The sequence below is a fragment of the Salmo trutta genome, unplaced genomic scaffold (assembly GCF_901001165.1).
Source record: "Salmo trutta unplaced genomic scaffold, fSalTru1.1, whole genome shotgun sequence".
In the NCBI taxonomy this organism is placed as follows: domain Eukaryota; kingdom Metazoa; phylum Chordata; class Actinopteri; order Salmoniformes; family Salmonidae; genus Salmo; species Salmo trutta.
The window spans coordinates 310372-328108 of NW_021822696.1; the positions used below are offsets into that span (position 1 = coordinate 310372).

The 17737-nt window shown below is 40.6% G+C and overlaps 1 protein-coding gene across 2 annotated transcripts; it reads right to left on the reverse strand.

Annotated features, from left to right (window-relative positions):
• Positions 1 to 3462: 3462 nt before the first annotated feature.
• Positions 3463 to 16578, reverse strand: LOC115183722 (uncharacterized). Of its 2 annotated transcripts, none has more exons than XM_029744794.1 (12): positions 16418 to 16578; positions 15955 to 16016; positions 13788 to 13936; positions 13465 to 13593; positions 13190 to 13301; positions 13033 to 13099; positions 12898 to 12944; positions 12111 to 12292; positions 11867 to 11980; positions 6107 to 6393; positions 5862 to 5960; positions 3463 to 3583 (listed from the first exon to the last, which is right to left on the reverse strand). In XM_029744794.1, the coding sequence occupies exons 2-12, from the start codon at positions 16001 to 16003 to the stop codon at positions 3463 to 3465; spliced, it is 1356 nt and encodes a 451-aa protein (XP_029600654.1). In that variant the 5' UTR covers positions 16004 to 16016; positions 16418 to 16578. The 2 variants fall into 2 exon arrangements, with proteins under 2 accessions (XP_029600654.1, XP_029600653.1); XM_029744793.1 differs by having other exon boundaries at positions 16387 to 16578.
• Positions 16579 to 17737: the final 1159 nt, after the last annotated feature.

The following is a 17737-nucleotide window of genomic DNA, read 5'->3' on the forward strand; positions in this document are numbered from 1 at the left end:
TGTTATACAATACATGCATGTTTTGTTCAATCAAGTTCATATTTATATCAAAAACCAGCTTTTTACATTAGCATGTGACTAGCATGTGACTAGCATTCCCACCGAACACTTCCGGTGAATTTACTAAATTACTCACGATAAACGTTCACAAAAAACATAACAATTATTTTAAGAATAATAGATACAGAACTCTTTTATGCACTCGCTATGTCCGATTTTAAAATAGCTTTTCGGTGAAAGCACATTTTGCAATATTCTGAGTAGATAGCCCGGCCATCACAGGCTAGCTATTTTGACACCCACCAAGTGTTGTACTCACCAAACTCCGATTTACTATTAGAAAAGTTTGATTACCTTTGCTGTCTTCGTCAGAATGCACTCCCAGGACTTCTACTTCAATAACAAATGTTGGTTCGGTTCAAAATAATCCATAGTTATGTTCAAATATCCTCTGTTTTGTTTGTGCGTTCAAGACACTATCCGATGGGTAAAGAAGGGTGACGCGCCCGACGCGTTTTGTGACAAAAAAATTCAAAATATTCCATTACCGTACTTCGAAGCATTTCAACCGCTGTTTAAAATCAATTTTTATGCTATTTTTCTCGTAAAAAAGCGATAATATTCCAACCGGGAGTCGTTGTTTTCGTTCAAAGAGAGAGAAAGTAAACATGGTGTCGGCTCGTGCACGCGCCTCCAGTCTCATTGTCCTCAGATCGACCACTTACAAAATGCGCTAATGTTTTTCAGCCAGGGCCTGCAAAGCCACCATTCATTGTTCTGGCGCCTTCTGAGAGCCTATGGGAGCGTTAGAAAATGTCACGTCATGCCAGAGATCCCCTGTTTTGGTTAGAGATGATCAAGAAGGCCATGAAATGGTCAGAGAGAGCGCTTCCTGTTTGGAATCTTCTCAGGTTTTGGCCTACCAAATGAGTTCTGTTATACTCACAGACACCATTCAAACAGTTTTAGAAACTTTAGGGTGTTTTCTATCCAAATCAAACAATTATATGCATATTCTAGTTACTGGGCAGGAGTAGTAACCAGATTAAATCGGGTACGTTTTTTCTCCGGCCGTGAAAATACTGCCCCCTATACCATGACAGGTTAACATGTTTTTATGAAAAAATATTTAATCCTACTATCACCAGTCTTGGAGAGAGAGAGAGAGAGAGATAGGGATACAGAGAGGACTGTCCATCTACCACTCAGTAATACAGGAGCAGGTAAGAAGTCACTGGTATAGCCACTCACACGCACACACATATTTGGAGGTAGTGGTTGCGCAACCAATAATTAATAATTGGAGCGAATTCGGGGCTCATGTTCTACCAACATTGACACACTCACAGACACAGACCTGGTATGGAATCCTGACATCAGCTGCTGTTTTCACTCTAGAATCATTGATTTTCTGCTTATTTTTTCTTACCGTGCAAATTTTATGGGAGAAACCATCGGGCTTCTAACTATCCTCTGTCACGCCCTGACATGAGAGAGGCGTTTTTCTCTGTTTGGTTAGGTCAGGGTGTGACATGGGGTGGGCATTCTATGTGTTATATTTCTATGTGGTCTTTTTCTTTGATTGGCCTAGTATGGTTTCCAATCAGAGGCAGCTGTCTATCGTTGTCTCTGATTGGGAATCATACTTAGGCAGCCTTTTTCCCCACCTGTGTTTGTTGGTAGTTTTCTGTTTAGTTTTCTGTACATAACAGAACTGTTGGCTTGTTTTCATTTTGTTCAAGTGTTTCATAGTGGAATAAATCATGAGCACTTACCATGCTGCGCTTTGGTCCTCTCATTCTGAAGAAAGCCATGACAACAGCTTTGTGGAAGTTACTTGTGGCGCTGATGTTTAGGCCGAAGTATGTATAGTTTTTGTGTGCTCTAGAGCAACAGTGTCTAGATGGAATTTTGTATTGGTTGTCTTGGCAACTGGACTTTTTTTTGATCTACGTTTTGAATAGATAACTCTTCCTTTTGCTTTTTCCCCACAGTCAGTTGTGGGATCTTGTCTTGGTGTTGCATGTGTTTACACGCAAAGCTTTTCGTTCGTTGTTGTTTGTTTTTGCTGGTTCACATTGAAAATAAATAAATAAAATAATGAACCCAACTCACGCTGCGCCTTCGTCACACCCTCGCTCCTCGCCATGTAAATCTGTCATCGTCATCCAGACCATAAATTCTGATTTAAAACCCTCTATTTTTCTCATTCCACTCATCAGGATTGGAACTTCACACGTTATACCCAGAAGGGTGAAAGTGTTAACAGGAGTTACGTTTGGTACTTCCCATAGAGAAAGGGTTTGATCTATTCATTTAAGAACAGGTTTACATCGAAACCATAATGTTAGCCAAGTTGTTTTGATTGTAAATCCAGGAAATAAGACAGAATTTGAGGAAGACGTGACAAGGACAACTATTGTCTAATTGTTTGAAATCAGTGGATCCAACATGAATATAAAACATGAACACAGGAAAAATACAATAGTTTATACAATGGAGAATTCAAATACTGGTCCACTGATAGTGGGGCAACCTTAGCTTTTTCTGATTGGTCAATTCTTGGAAGCAATACCATCTGTTTATTGGCTAGCCAGAGCAATTCTTCTGATTGTGGTAGAGCACAGCAATGTGATTGTAATATTCATATTGCAATACCCATAAGAAAATACCGTTTTACATTTCACACAGTTTCATTGATTTTATCTAAATGTTTTTTATTTTATTGTAGCTTATTAGATGTGTACATTCATTGTGTTATTGCATTAATACAGTTTAAACAGTAGTTGTTGGGGGGGAAGTTTCAAATATAAAAGTGAGATATTGGAATATGTCTGACAAGAGGAACAGTCCTGCCCAGTGTGAAAGCCAACACACACAGCCATACACACACAGCTCCCTGTATTCTACAGCTGCACTGCTACAGCTTCACCTAGAGAAGAGAGACAGAAACAGATTTAAGGGACAGGACAAACAAGACCAATGAACGATAACACATCTTATCTCAAAGGCTCTCCTGACATAGCTGTCTCGATAGAGTCACTATGAACCAAATACTGACTGGCCATAGGATAGTTTGGGGCCAGATGGGCCGGTCCATCTTTAAGCCCAGTGGGCTGGTCTAAATTGCGAGTTTTGCAAAGAATAACTGTTTTACACACTACCCAAAACAGGGTAGTGTGTAACAGGGTAGTGTGTGACAGGGTAGTGTGTGACAGGGTAGTGTGTGACAGGGTAGTGTGTAACAGGGTAGTGTGTAACAGGGTAGTGTGTAACAGGGTAGTGTGTAACAGGGTAGTGTGTGACAGGGTAGTGTGTGACAGGGTAGTGTGTGACAGGGTAGTGTGTAACAGGGTAGTGTGTAACAGGGTAGTGTGTAACAGGGTAGTGTGTTAGAAAATAAATGTAAAAGTTTAAAAGAAAAACAGTCACATTATCAGTCGTACAATCCTACAACTGATTTCAATACAAGATAAACATGTCATAAGTAAATACGTCACTCACCCTAATGTCAGGTCCAGACTCCACAGACCACAGGTTGGGTTGATCCTCCACTTCCTCCTCGTCACCAGTGGGAAAAAAACTAGGATAAAATTACACAGACGGATTAGATTACATCAGATATTCATTGATTTATAGAATTGATTTGATATTTAAAAGTATTAGGACGCTCCAGCCGGAGACAACATTATATATGACCTCAGTTATATTATGCTGCCAGCTAGTAATACAGAGATGAACATCACAGAGATATTTAACATTAATACAGAGATCACCTGGTTAATGTGATACACATGTTCTACTGTAGTGTTTCACTGAGAGCCTGAAATCCAGACCTGTTATGTGCTAACATCCCAGCTAGCGCATAAAGTTGTGTCCCTTGTCCTATTTGTGCTTGGACTTTAAAAAAGTTAAGCCAAAAAAAGCTAAAACTTTTGTTAAAAGAATTATTGAAACATTCAGTCAACGTTGTAAGGAACTAAAAAAAAAAACTCCAAATAACCAATAATTCCGTTTCTCTGAGCGTTAAAATAAAACCTCCCAGGAAAATGTTCGGGGAACCATGGTAAGACGTTCTCAGAACCTCCCTGGAACCATAGTAAGACGTTCTCAGAAACCTCCCTGGAACCATAGTAAGACGTTCTCAGAACCCTCCCTGGAGCCATAGTAAGACGTTCTCAGAAACCTCCCTGGAACCATAGTAAGACGTTCTCAGAAACCTCCCTGGAACCATAGTAAGACGTTCTCAGAAACCTCCCTGGAACCATAGTAAGACGTTCTCAGAACCTCCCTGAAACCTCCCTGGAACCATAGTTAGACGTTCTCAGAAACCTCCCTGGAACCATAGTAAGACGTTCTCAGAACCTCCCTGGAACCATAGTAAGACATTCTCAGAACCTCCCTGGAACCATAGTAAGATGTTCTCAGAAACCTCACTGGAACCATAGTAAGACGTTCTCAGAACCTGCCTGGAACCATAGTAAGACGTTCTCAGAAACCTCCCTGGAACCATAGTAAGACGTTCTCAGAACCCTCCTTGGAGCCATAGTAAGACGTTCTCAGAACCATCCCTGGAGCCATAGTAAGACGTTCTCAGAAACCTCCCTGGAACCATAGTAAGACGTTCTCAGAAACCTCCCTGGAACCATAGTAAGACGTTCTCAGAACCTCCCTGGAACCATAGTAAGACGTTCTCAGAAACCTCCCTGGAACCATAGTAAGACGTTCTCAGAAACCTCCCTGGAACCATAGTTAGACGTTCTCAGAAACCTCCCTGGAACCATAGTTAGACGTTCTCAGAAACCTCCCTGGAACCATAGTTAGACGTTCTCAGAAACCTCCCTGGAACCATAGTTAGACGTTCTCAGAAACCTCCCTGGAACCATAGTAAGACGTTCTCAGAACCTCCCTGGAACCATAGTAAGATGTTCTCAGAAACCTCACTGGAACCATAGTAAGACGTTCTCAGAACCTCCCTGGAACCATAGTAAGACGTTCTCAGAAACCTCCATGGAACCATAGTAAGACGTTCTCAGAAACCTCCCTGGAACCATAGTTAGACGTTCTCAGAAACCTCCCTGGAACCATAGTAAGACGTTCTCAGAACATCCCTGGAACCATAGTAAGACGTTCTCAGAACATCCCTGGAACCATAGTAAGACGTTCTCAGAACCTCCCTGGAACCATAGTAAGATGTTCTCAGAAACCTCACTGGAACCATAGTAAGACGTTCTCAGAACCTCCTTGGAACCATAGTAAGACGTTCTCAGAAACCTCCCTGGAACCTAAAACTTAACGTTCCCAGAACCGGCTACGTTTTCAGAATTCCGTTTTACCGTTCAGTAAAGTTATTGCTTCCTCCCCAGAACCAATGGTAAACCAAAAATGTACGTTCCCACAACTTCAACACACCAAATTCCCTGGTTGGGATTCCACTTCCTGTACTCCATGTCATATGCCAAATTATGTTGACAAGGAGTAGAATGATATAACAAATTAGACTGGCACCCAGGCTATGGAGGTCCGTAGGGTTGAGAGCCTGTTTTGAGAGGGAGACCTGGCAAGACTTGTTTAGCAGGACCAAGCTAACTGTAGAATAAGATAGCAGGACCTGGCTAACTGTAAACTTAGTTAGCAGGACCAGACTAACTGTAGACCTAAGTCAGGCTAACTGTAGACCTAAGTCAGGCTAACTGTAGACCTAAGTCAGGCTAACTGTAGACCTAAGTCAGGCTTGCTAACTGTAGACCTAAGTCAGGCTTGCTAACTGTAGACCTAAGTCAGGCTAACTGTAGACCTAAGTCAGGCTAACTGTAGACCTAAGTCAGGCTAACTGTAGACCTAAGTTGGGCTAACCGCACCTGGAGGTGAAGAGAGCCTTCTCGTTGATCATCTGGACTCTGAAGATGTTGACAGCCTTATTGACATCTATCACATCCTGGTACTTCTCCAGTAGAAGCCTGGAGAGAGAAACAGGTTAGAAAAGAGTCACTCCACATTATCACCACACTTGACAAGATTAAACACAACAATGTGTTGTGAGTTGAGTTGAGACACTATGAGTTGAGACATTATAAACCTCCATAGGCTATAAACTTCAAGATACCTGTAATATGTCCCTGACTTGTCTTTCTGGTTCCTCTGGTCTGACTTCATGTCCTCTCCCCCCCACTGGTAGCAGGGGCAGGGGAAGAGGCTTAGCCAGGGGTAGAGGCAGGGCCTGGGGCCTGGTCTGGTCCTCTCTCCCAGGGGCAGGTTCTTTGCCAGGTAAGGTCTGAGCAGGGCTCTGGGCAGCAGAGACACCAGCCAGTAGATGGGCTCCTCATTCACAATGTCATGGAAGCTCTGGAGGTACTGACGCACAGCTGCAGAGGGCTGGATGGAGGACAGGTTCTGTAGGCAGGAGGAGGAGGAGGAGATGGAGGAGGAAGAGAGACAGGGAGTTTACTATGTGGTTATGGAAGGTCTGAAGGTACTGAAGCACAGCTGCAGAGGGCTGGATGGAGGACTGGTTCTGTAGGCAGACGGAGGAGGAGGAAAATCGAATTACATTTATTTGTCACATGCACTGAATACAACTGGTGTAGACTTTACTGTGAAATGCTTACGAGCCCTTCCCAAAGATGCAGAGTTAAAACATAATAACACAAATAAAAGTAACAGGAGGAATAAAATAAATGTGGAGCTAAAAACAGGAAGTACCAGATCAATATGGAGCTATATACAGGAAGTACCAGATCAATGTGGAGCTATATACAGGAAGTACCAGTACCAGATCAATGTGGAGCTATATACAGGAAGTACCAGTACCAGATCAATATGGAGCTATATACAGGAAGTACCAGTACCAGATCAATATGGAGCTATATACAGGAAGTACCAGATCAATGTGGAGCTATATACAGGAAGTACCAGTACCAGATCAATGTGGAGCTATATACAGGAAGTACCAGTACCAGATCAATGTGGAGCTATATACAGGAAGTACCAGATCAATGTGGAGCTATATACAGGAAGTACCAGATCAATTTGGAGCTATATACAGGAAGTACCAGTACCAGATCAATGTGGAGCTATATACAGGAAGTACCGGATCAATATGGAGCTATATACAGGAAGTACCAGTACCAGATCAATGTGGAGCTATATACAGGAAGTACCAGTACCAGATCAATGTGGAGCTATATACAGGAAGTACCAGTACCAGATCAATGTGGAGCTATATACAGGAAGTAACAGTAGTAGATCAATATGGAGCTATATACAGGAAGTACCAGTACCAGATCAATGTGGAGCTATATACAGGAAGTACCAGTACCAGATCAATATGGAGCTATATACAGGAAGTACCAGTACCAGATCAATATGGAGCTATATACAGGAAGTACCAGATCAATGTGGAGCTATATACAGGAAGTACCAGTACCAGATCAATGTGGAGCTATATACAGGAAGTACCAGTACCAGATCAATGTGGAGCTATATACAGGAAGTACCAGATCAATGTGGAACTATATACAGGAAGTACCAGATCAATTTGGAGCTATATACAGGAAGTACCAGTACCAGATCAATGTGGAGCTATATACAGGAAGTACCGGATCAATATGGAGCTATATACAGGAAGTACCAGTACCAGATCAATGTGGAGCTATATACAGGAAGTACCAGTACCAGATCAATGTTCAGAGTTATAAGGTATTTGATGTTGATACAGTATGTACATGAAGGCAGGGTAAAGTGACTATGCATCAGGATAGATATTAGTAAGGTATTTGAAGATGAAGTGGGAAGTTAACATACACTTAGGTTGGAGTCATTAAAACTTGTTTTTCAACCACTCCACAAATTTCTTGTCAACAAACTATAGTTTTGGCAAGTCGGTTAGGACATCTACTTTGTGCATGACACAAGTAATTTTTTCCAACAATTGTTATTAACAGACAGATTTATTTCACTTATATCTCACTGTATCACAATTCCAGTGGGTCAGAAGTTTACGTACACTAACTTGACTGTGCCTATAAACAGTTGGGAAAATTCCAGAAAATGATGTCATGGCTTTGGAAGCTTCTGATAGGCTAGTAGAAAGAGGAGGAAGGGAGGTGCAACTAAGGTTCACAATAGTACATTTTGGTAGACAGAAGGTGCTCTTTGGTGAAAGGGGTGAATTGGTCATCAAAAAGAAAGGAGGACCAAGGCACTCTTCATGTAATTAATTAAAATACCTTTATTAGTATGGCATGTTCAATAGAAACAAAGTTTTAAAAATCCAACGCGTTTCGCCTGCATGGCCTTCGTCAGGGAGTACAAAGAAATAATACAATGTCCTCTTTTGAACAGCTTTTCCTATTAGCCCCAATTTGAAGAGGGAGTGGTTACAAAATTGATTGGACACACCTAGTAAGCAATACTATACACATTAAAAAGTGAAATACCGTAGCTATGTTATCATAAAAATACAACTCCAAGCTGGAAGTATCAGAACACTTAGAAAGGTAGTTCTAACCTTAAATATGACTGGGAGAAGTGTGAAGAATAAGAAAGCAGTATATTCCATAGTACACTAGAACACAGCCAAACATGAACAACAACAGTCTAAACATAGCTGAGGGCAATTGAGCAAAATGTCCACTAGATGACAGCAAATGGACCTATCACAACCCTACAGGAAGGGTGAGAAATCCATATCTTCATTTAAACCAGGGTACTTAGTGGCCTGTAGTTTGTAAATCCCCAAACTTTCCCATTGGTTTAACTGTTTTAGACTGTCCCCTTTTCTAATAGAGGCCGGAACATGATCAATACCCATAGCTTGTAGGGAGGCAGGGTTGCCATGGTGTAAGGACTTGTAGTGCCTTGCCATGGGGTAGTCTTTATTGCCTACCCGTATGGCATACTTGTGTTCCGCTAAGCGGTCTTGAAGGCGTCTCTTTGTCCGTCCAATTTAGAACACCTTGCACTGTGGACATTCCAATCTATAGATGGCATGAGTGGTTTTGCAGTTAATGAAATGCTTGGCGTAATACTCCATTTTGGAAGCTGTGTCAACAAAACACTTTTTCTGTGCAATATTTCTGCAATGGTTGCACTGGTTACATTTAAAAGAGCCCTTGGGTTTGTGGTCAAGCCAAGTTTTTTTGAGAGTCACCCAGAAGATAACTGTGGACTGATAGGCTAATTGACATTGAGTCAATTGGAGATGTACTTGTGGATGTATTTCAAGGCCTACAAACTCAGTGCCTCTTTGCTTGACATCTATCCTGATGCCTTGTCACTTTACCCTGCCTTCATGTACATGCAGTTGAAGTCAGAAGTTTACATACACCTTTGCCAAATACATTTAAACTCAGTTTTTCACAATTCCTGACATTTAATCCCAGTACAAATTCCCTGTTTTAGTTCAGTTAGGATCACAACTTTATTTTAAGAATGTGAAATGTCAGAATAATAGTAGAGAGATTGATGTATTTCAGCTTTTATTTCTTTCGTCACATTCCCAGTGGGACAGAAGTTTACATAAACTCAATCAGTAGTTGGTAGCATTGCCTTCAAAATGTTTAACTTGGGTGAAATGTTTCGTGTAGCCTTCTACAACCTTCCCACAATAAGTTGGGTGAATTTTGGCCCTTTACTCCTGACAGAGCTGGTGTAACTGAGTCAGGTTTGTAGGCCTCCTCGCTCGCACACACTTTTTCAGTTCTGCCCACACATTTTCTATGGGATTGAGGTCAGGGTTTTGTGATGGCCACTCCAATACCTTGACTTTTTTAACCTTAAGTCATTTTGCCACAACTTTGCAAGTATGCTTGGGTCATTGTCCATTTGGAAGACCCATTTGCAACCAAGGTTTAACTTCCTGACTGATGTCTTGAGATGTTGCTTCAATATATCCACATAATTTTCCAGCCTCATGATGCCATCTATTTTGTGAAGTGTACCAGTCTCTCCTGCAGCAAAGCACCCCCACAACATCATGCTGCCATTCCCGTGCTTTACGGTTGGTATGGTGTTCTTCGGCTTGCAAACCTCCACCTTTTTCCTCCAAACATAACGATGGTCATTATGGCCAAACAGTTCTATTTTTGTTTCATCAGACAAGAGGACATTTCTCCAAAAAGTACAATCTTTGTCCCCATGTGGAGTTGCAAACCATAGTCTGGCATTTTTATGGCGGTTTTGGAGCAGTGGCTTCTTTCTTGCTGAGCGGCCTTTCAGGTTATGTCGATATAGGACTCATTTTACTGTGGATATAGATACGTTTCTACCCGTTTTCTCCAGCATCTTCACTAGGTCCTTTGCTGTTGTTCTGGGATTGATTTGCACTTCTCGCACCAAAGTATATTCATCTCTAGGAGACAGAACGCATCTCCTTCCTGAGCAGTATGACGGATGCGTACCTTCAGGCGTTTGGAAATTGCTCCCAAGGATGAACCAGACTTGTGGAGGTCTACAATTTGTTTCTGAGGTCTTGACTGATTTCTCATGATTTTCCCATGATGTCAAGCAAAGAGGCACTAAGTTTGAAGGTAGGCCTTTAAATACATCCACAGGTACACCTCCAATTGACGTCAATTAGCCTATCAGAAGCTTCTAAAGCCATGACATCATTTTCTGGAATTTTCCAAGCTGTTTAAAGTCACAGTCAACTTAGTTTATGTAAACTTCTGACCCACTGGAATTGTGATACAATGAATTATAAGTGAAATAATCTGTCTGTAAACAATTGTTGGAAAAATGACTTGTGTCATGCACAAAGTAGATGTCCTAACCGTATTGCAATAACTATAGTTTGTTAACAAGAAATTTGTGGAGAGGTTGAAAAATGAGTTTTATATCGACATAACCTAAGTGTATGTAAACTTCCGACTTCAACTGTATATATGTGTATATATATGCACACACACACACACCACAACAAGAGAGACAACACAACACTACATAAAGAGAGACCTAAGACAACAATATAGGCTACTGGTAAATTTACCAGGGTCACGTTCAGTTGAAAAACGTTCTTGAACGTTGCAGATAGAAATTCTATGAATATTACCACCGTTATTCCTTTTTTAGACAGTCAGATAGGCATGTTTATTCTTGATCCTGCTGAACGCACCCCTAGGTAGTTAACTATAGCTAGCTAATGAGGTAACATGACTGATCAAGGTGTAGCCTAAACAAATGGTTAACGGTCCGGTCCACAAGTAGCCTAGTTTTAGAACGGCCCGCGATATGCTTTATGAATGTAAAATGCGGCCTGCCAAATCATGATAAAAATAAAAAACCGTAGCATCGGTGTTATGGGTCATGTCTTTTGAACAGTAGAACCAAGCCATTTTCTCTGAGGAAAAGAGGGAGACTTGGCTACAGAAACTGTATATGAAATGCAGTGGTAAAAGTGGGAGGTTTGAGTGAGACTACAAATTCAAAGACTACCTACTTTTCTATAGTTTACGGGACAGATCTAAATTTACAGGTTGGGAGGGGGGGTCCAAAATAGGGCAGGGTTGTAAATGTTTTTTGGCTTTGGGGAGGGTTGTATGGTATTTTATTGGGCACAGGGGAGGGAAGTGCATTTTTTCCCTGGTTTACATTCACTCTTCTGCTTGTATTTTCCCTATAAACAATGGCTTGATTTACTTGAGATATTACCTTAATAAAGTTAATGAAGGTTTGGTTTGGTATGTTGTGGCTATTATTAAGCTTTAGCTACTGCGTAATATACTGTATATTAAGATATATTATCGTAAAATATATATTAAGAAATATTATCTTAAATTGCATATTAAGATATATTATCTTAAATTGTATATTAAGATATATTATCTTAAATTATATATTAAGGGTGATTGTTATAACAGCTTCTTACCAGGTGTTGTGGAGTTTGGTTCTGGGCCTCCTTCAGAGACTCCTGGTAGCGTTGATGTGTTCTCTGGAGAAACTGCATGATGTCTGGTGGACCCTGGACTGTTCTGATCAGCACCTGGCTCATACACACATTTACACACACAGAGCAACTTATCTTCAGATAGCTAGGGATGACAACCACGTATCACAGTCATAGTAAGTAAAACGTTACGGTATTTGTTTTATTTAATGTATTTTCTTTTCACCTGCAGCATGGTGATGACTCTGTCCAGGTATAGCATCTCCTGGTGGCAGAAGTCAGCATAGCAGTGGGCAGGCAGACGTCTGGAATACATCCCTCTGAGGAAGGCTGAGTAGAGGGTCTCATCTGCTACTCTCTCACTGGTCTCCCACAGGACGTCATAAATACTCACCTCTTCAACCAGCTCTGGGGGAGGGAGGAGAGAGAGAGAAAGATATATATATATATATATATATTTTTTTTCATTGCTTTGGTGCAGTTTTCATAAGTATGTGGTACATTTTAGCAACGCTTTGTACGAAACTCAAAACAGTTAATCAAAAAGACAGTTGGGATAAGATCCTCAACAGGTTAAAAACTCTGAGAATATTTTTTATTTCAGTATTACAACACATACAATCATACAGTCACTTATTCACCAAACCTAATCAGTGTTTCATCTAGAAATACATGTTTCACATTGCTAGTTATATGGCAGTTAATTCAACAGTGGGAAGTTAGCTACATTAAACTAGTTATATAGCAGTTAATTCAACAGTGGGAAGTTAGCTACATTAAACTAGTTATATAGCAGTTAATTCAACAGTGGGAAGTTAGCTACATTAAACTAGTTGATGCAGTTACATAAACAGCTGTATAGTTTGATTGGTAGAAGTTATTTATGTTGTAATTTTAGATTTGAATAGCAGAGTAGACTAATAATATGCTAAACCTTTTTGTCGAAGCTACTGGGAAAGAAGGTCAAAATAAACGTATTGTCTAGCCTAGGCAATGGGCCAAGACAATCCTACCTCTCTCGTGTGCTTCCTTCTGACTTGGCAATGCTGCTAAACTAGATCTAAAAGAAAAAATACATGAATGTAATTTAGTGTTAATATGGTCTCTGTAAGAACATGTCCAGATACAAGACAGTGTTATCCTGCTACCTTGTCTCCATAGAACACACATAGAACCTCAGCTCTCCACAGGACACGTCATTCCAGCCCTGCCCACCTGTTGTCAAGGCAACATCAAATCCCACTTCAGTTATTTCAATGTGCTCTGAGTGAGTGAGTGAGTGAGTGAGTGAGTGAGTGTGTGTACCTCCAGTGTGTAGCTCCATACAGTTCTCCCCCTGTCCAGAGTTACTGGGCTCATCCTCCTCCCAGTAAACATCGTCAACAGCAGAGCCGTCACTCCACAGCCACATCCCCTCCTTATCACAGAAAAACATTGATTGGTTGATTGATTAATAGATTGAAACCACTTATTTTTGTTTTTAAACGAAAAGTACATTGAGCTTTTGCCTGTGTAACCTGTAGACATTTGACAGATTGATTGACAGACTGACTGACTGATGAATTATTGACCCAGTTTACCTGAGCTGCGTCGTAGCCTCCTATCCAGACCGGCTGGTATGTGTGTCTCCTGACCAGATCCTGGACAAACATCTGTTGACCAGGGCTGTGAACCGACACCAGGTTCCCTCTGTGCTGGGAGCAGTACAACTAGAGGGACAGCCAGAGAACACTGTGTTAGCCCGCTGAGCTAAAGCCCAGGCAGTACCTCAGGGAGCAAAGATCAATGCAGGCTAGAAATGGACATTTCCTGAAGTAAATGTGTGCTTGCTAGTCTTGAAGTATCAATGGTTGTGAAATAGTAGTAGTAATTAGTAATTGTCTCTCCCTGTTACAAGTGTTACCTCTGCAGTGGCCCAGGTGGCCCAGACGGGGTAGAAGGAGAAGCAGCGATGCTCATTCTGATGCCACCCGGCTGGGCATGGTGACTGGGAGTCCACCCCTTCCACCTCCTCCTCTGTAGTGTTCACCACCCCCGAGGCAGCATCCACCCCTGGAAGAACAACAACACACACCAACAGTATGTACTGTTCAAGAGCTGTGGTTGACTTAGTTTACCTGGTACATTGAAGCAATTAATGGAATAATCCCAAAAGTGCAAACTAAGCTAGCCTCTACGGGCCACGGTGGCAGTATTGAGAATTTTGAAAAAAATATGTGCCCATTTTTAACTGCCTCCTACACCAACTCAGAAGCTAGGATATGCATATTATTAACACATTCGGATAGAAAACACTCTGAATTTTCTAAAACAGTTTGAATGGTGTCTGTAAGTATAACAAAACTCATATTGCAGGCAAAAACCTGAGAAAAATAGATTAAAAAATTTAGTGGCTGTACTATTTAGTGTCATTGTTTATTAGATACCATAGTGAGAAAGGATTCAGTTCGCAACTCCTACGGCTTCCACTAGATGTCAGCGATCTTTATAAAGTTGTTTGAAGCTTCTATGATTAACAGGGAGCAAATTAGAATTCATTGAAGTTGACGTCCGTGGGATGTCGTCACTTCCATTATGGCCTGCACCTGCGCAATCATGAGACACGAGACATTTTAAAAAAACGTTTTTCTAGACACAGGTGAAGTCGGGTTGAAACATTACTGATGTTTCACGTTAAAAATGGCTCTAAAGATTGATGCTAAACAACGTTTGACATGTTTGAACAAACGTAAATAGATTATTTTTGTAACTTTTTTAACTTTTTGCCGTGACTTCACACACCCCCCCCGCGCTACTTTTTAGTAGCCACCGAAGCGCTAACAACATGGAACAACTTGGAGTTATTTGGACATCAATTATGAACTTTGTCAAAAGAAACCACATTTGTTGTGGACCTGGAATTCCTGGAACTGCCAATGGATGAAGATAATCAAAGGTAATGGATTATTGACAATAGTATTATTGATATTACATGGTTACAAGATGATGCTAAGCTAATTAGGCTAGCTTATTGTTCTTAGCACAGCACCCGGTTTATTGCAACTTGTGATTTCCCAGTAAATTTATTTTGAAATCTGGCAAGACAGTATCATTTACGAAATGTTAAACTATAATTATTTGAATGACAATATTATAATTTACCAATGTTTTCGAATAGTAATTTTGAAAATTGTAACGTTGTTCACCGGAAGCATTTCAGAGAAGAAAAAAATCTGAATTTCACCGCTACTGTAAAATGCGGTTTTTGGATATAAATATGAACTTGATGGAGCAAAAAATGCATGTATTGTATAACATAATGTCCTAGGAGTGTCATCTGATGGAGATTGTCAAAGGTTGGTGCATAATTTTAGCTGGTTTCTGCTTTTGGTGACGCCTGTCTTTGAATTGAAAATGGATGTTTGTACTTTTGTGGCTATGTACTGTCCTAACATAATCTAACTTTATGCTTTTGCCGTAAAGCCTCTTTGAAAATCGAACAATGTGGTTAGATTAAGGAGATGTTTATCTTTTAAATGGTGTAAAATAGTTGATTGTTTGAGAAATTGAAATTATTAGATTTTTGATGTTTTGAATTTCCAGCCTTGCTAGCAATCCCGTCTCAGGGTTCATTGCTAACCCGTGGCCTCAACAGGCTAGACCAAGTAGCACCTCAAATACTTTATAGAATTTAGAGTTGTGTTTGACCAGATACCATGCAATTTTACAGTTAACAAATTGACAACAGACTTTCAGCATGCTTATAGAGATAGACATTCAACATGTACGGCGCTTACAAAAATGGTTGATGATTGGCTGAGTGAAATTGATGACAAAAAGATTGTGGGAGCTGTTTTGTTAGACTTCAGTGTGGCCTTTGACGTTATCAATCAAAGTCTGATGCTGGAAAAACGTACGTTTTATGGCTTTATACCTCCTGCTATATTGTGGATAAAGAGTTACCTGACCTTCCTACTTAAATAAAGGTTACATGGTTTTTTAATTACAGAACACAGAAGGTGTTCTTTATCATTGAATTAAACTATTTACACACACACTGTTTAATTTCAAGTTTCAACTTTTATATTTACCTGTTGCGAGGTGCAGAGCCATCACTGCCCAACAAAGCAGCAGAGACATTCTACCAACCGATCTACAGAGGAAACAATGATATTATATTACATAACATAACTTAACTTTACATTTAATAGCCTTTAGTGTTAAAGGGATCATGAATACCATGATAATGTATCTGTGTGCATTATGAAGGAAGGTAATGGTTGTTTCACGAGCAAATGCTATCTAGCATTAGCACAATGACTGGAAGTCTCCAGGTACGGTAGCATTGCTAATGTACCTGTACACTTCCAGTCATTGCGCTAGAATCGTACGTTATGCCTTTAACACAACTTAATTTAAAATGACATTGCGTAACATAACATGACAAAACATAACACAACTTTTAAGTGACATAAGTTAACATGACATAACAGAGCAGCTCCATCTGTAACGTAGTACATTACCTGTACATAGATCAGAGAATGTTGAAAGTACCTGAGCTAGCTAGTAACACAGTGACAGTAGTAGTAGTAGTAGCTTGGTCCTGGTAGGATAGCTCAGAACATCTGCTCTTTTCTACCTGCTTCTGGCTTGGATTAGTCACTGTTGAGGAGGAGGAGGAGTGAAATGAGATGATGTGAGGAGAAGAGATGAGGAAATGATAAGCTACTGCAGAACAGCAACCAGCCCGTACCGTCCTCTCTACACTAGTGGGTGTGTCCTAAAAGCCTCAGCCCTGCCCACTCTCATTATCAGTCAGACTAGAATCACATCAACATCCTGCTAGTTCTAACAACACATCTCCTGTTCTGACAGACTAGAATCACATCAACATCCTGCTAGTTCTAACAACACATCTCCTGTTCTGACAGACTAGAATCACATCAACATCCTGCTAGTTCTAACAACACATCTCCTGTTCTGACAGACTAGAATCACATCAACATCCTGCTAGTTCTAACAACACATCTCCTGCTCTGACAGACTAGAATCACATCAACATCCTGCTAGTTCTAACAACACATCTCCTGTTCTGACAGACTAGAATCACATCAACATCCTGCTAGTTCTAACAACACATCTCCTGTTCTGACAGATGAGAATCACAGCAACAACCTGCTAGTTCTAACAACACATCTCCTGTTCTGACTGACTAGAATCACATCAACATCCTGCTAGTTCTAACACCACATCTCCTGTTCTGACAGACTAGAATCACATCAACAACATGCTAGTTCTAACAACACATCTACTGTTCCGACAGACTAGAATCACATCAACATCCTGCTAGTTTTAACAACACATCTCCTGTTCTGACAGACTAGAATCACATCAACATCCTGCTAGTTTTAACACCACATCTCCTGTTCTGACAGACTAGAATCACATCAACATCCTGCTAGTTCTAACAACACATCTCCTGTTCTGACAGACTAGAATCACATCAACATCCTGCTAGTTTTAACAACACATCTCCTGTTCTGACAGACTAGAATCACATCAACATCCTGCTAGTTTTAACAACACATCTCCTGTTCTGACAGACTAGAATCACATCAACAGCCTGCTAGTTCTAACAACACATCTCCTGCTCTAACAGACTATAATAAGTAAGGTCACACACACTCGCTCCCTCTCTGTATTACACTTAAACATTTTAGTGCATGTAAATGAACAAAGAAACTTGTTGCTTCAATATATCCATATAATTTTCTTGCCTCATGATGCCATCTATTTTGTGAAGTGCACCACTCCCACCTGCAGCAATGCACCCCCACAACATCATGCTGCCACCCCCGTGCTTCACGGTTAGGA

Bases quoted from the DNA above. Each gene is read 5' to 3' on its own strand.
- LOC115183722 (XM_029744793.1), bottom strand. The intron at 12,945-13,032 runs GTAGCAGGATAA...TTTTTCTTTTAG, and splicing joins GTGTGTTCTATGGAGACAAG to ATCTAGTTTAGCAGCATTGC. The intron at 12,293-12,897 runs GTAGGATTGTCT...TCCCTCCCCCAG, and splicing joins GAAGGAAGCACACGAGAGAG to AGCTGGTTGAAGAGGTGAGT.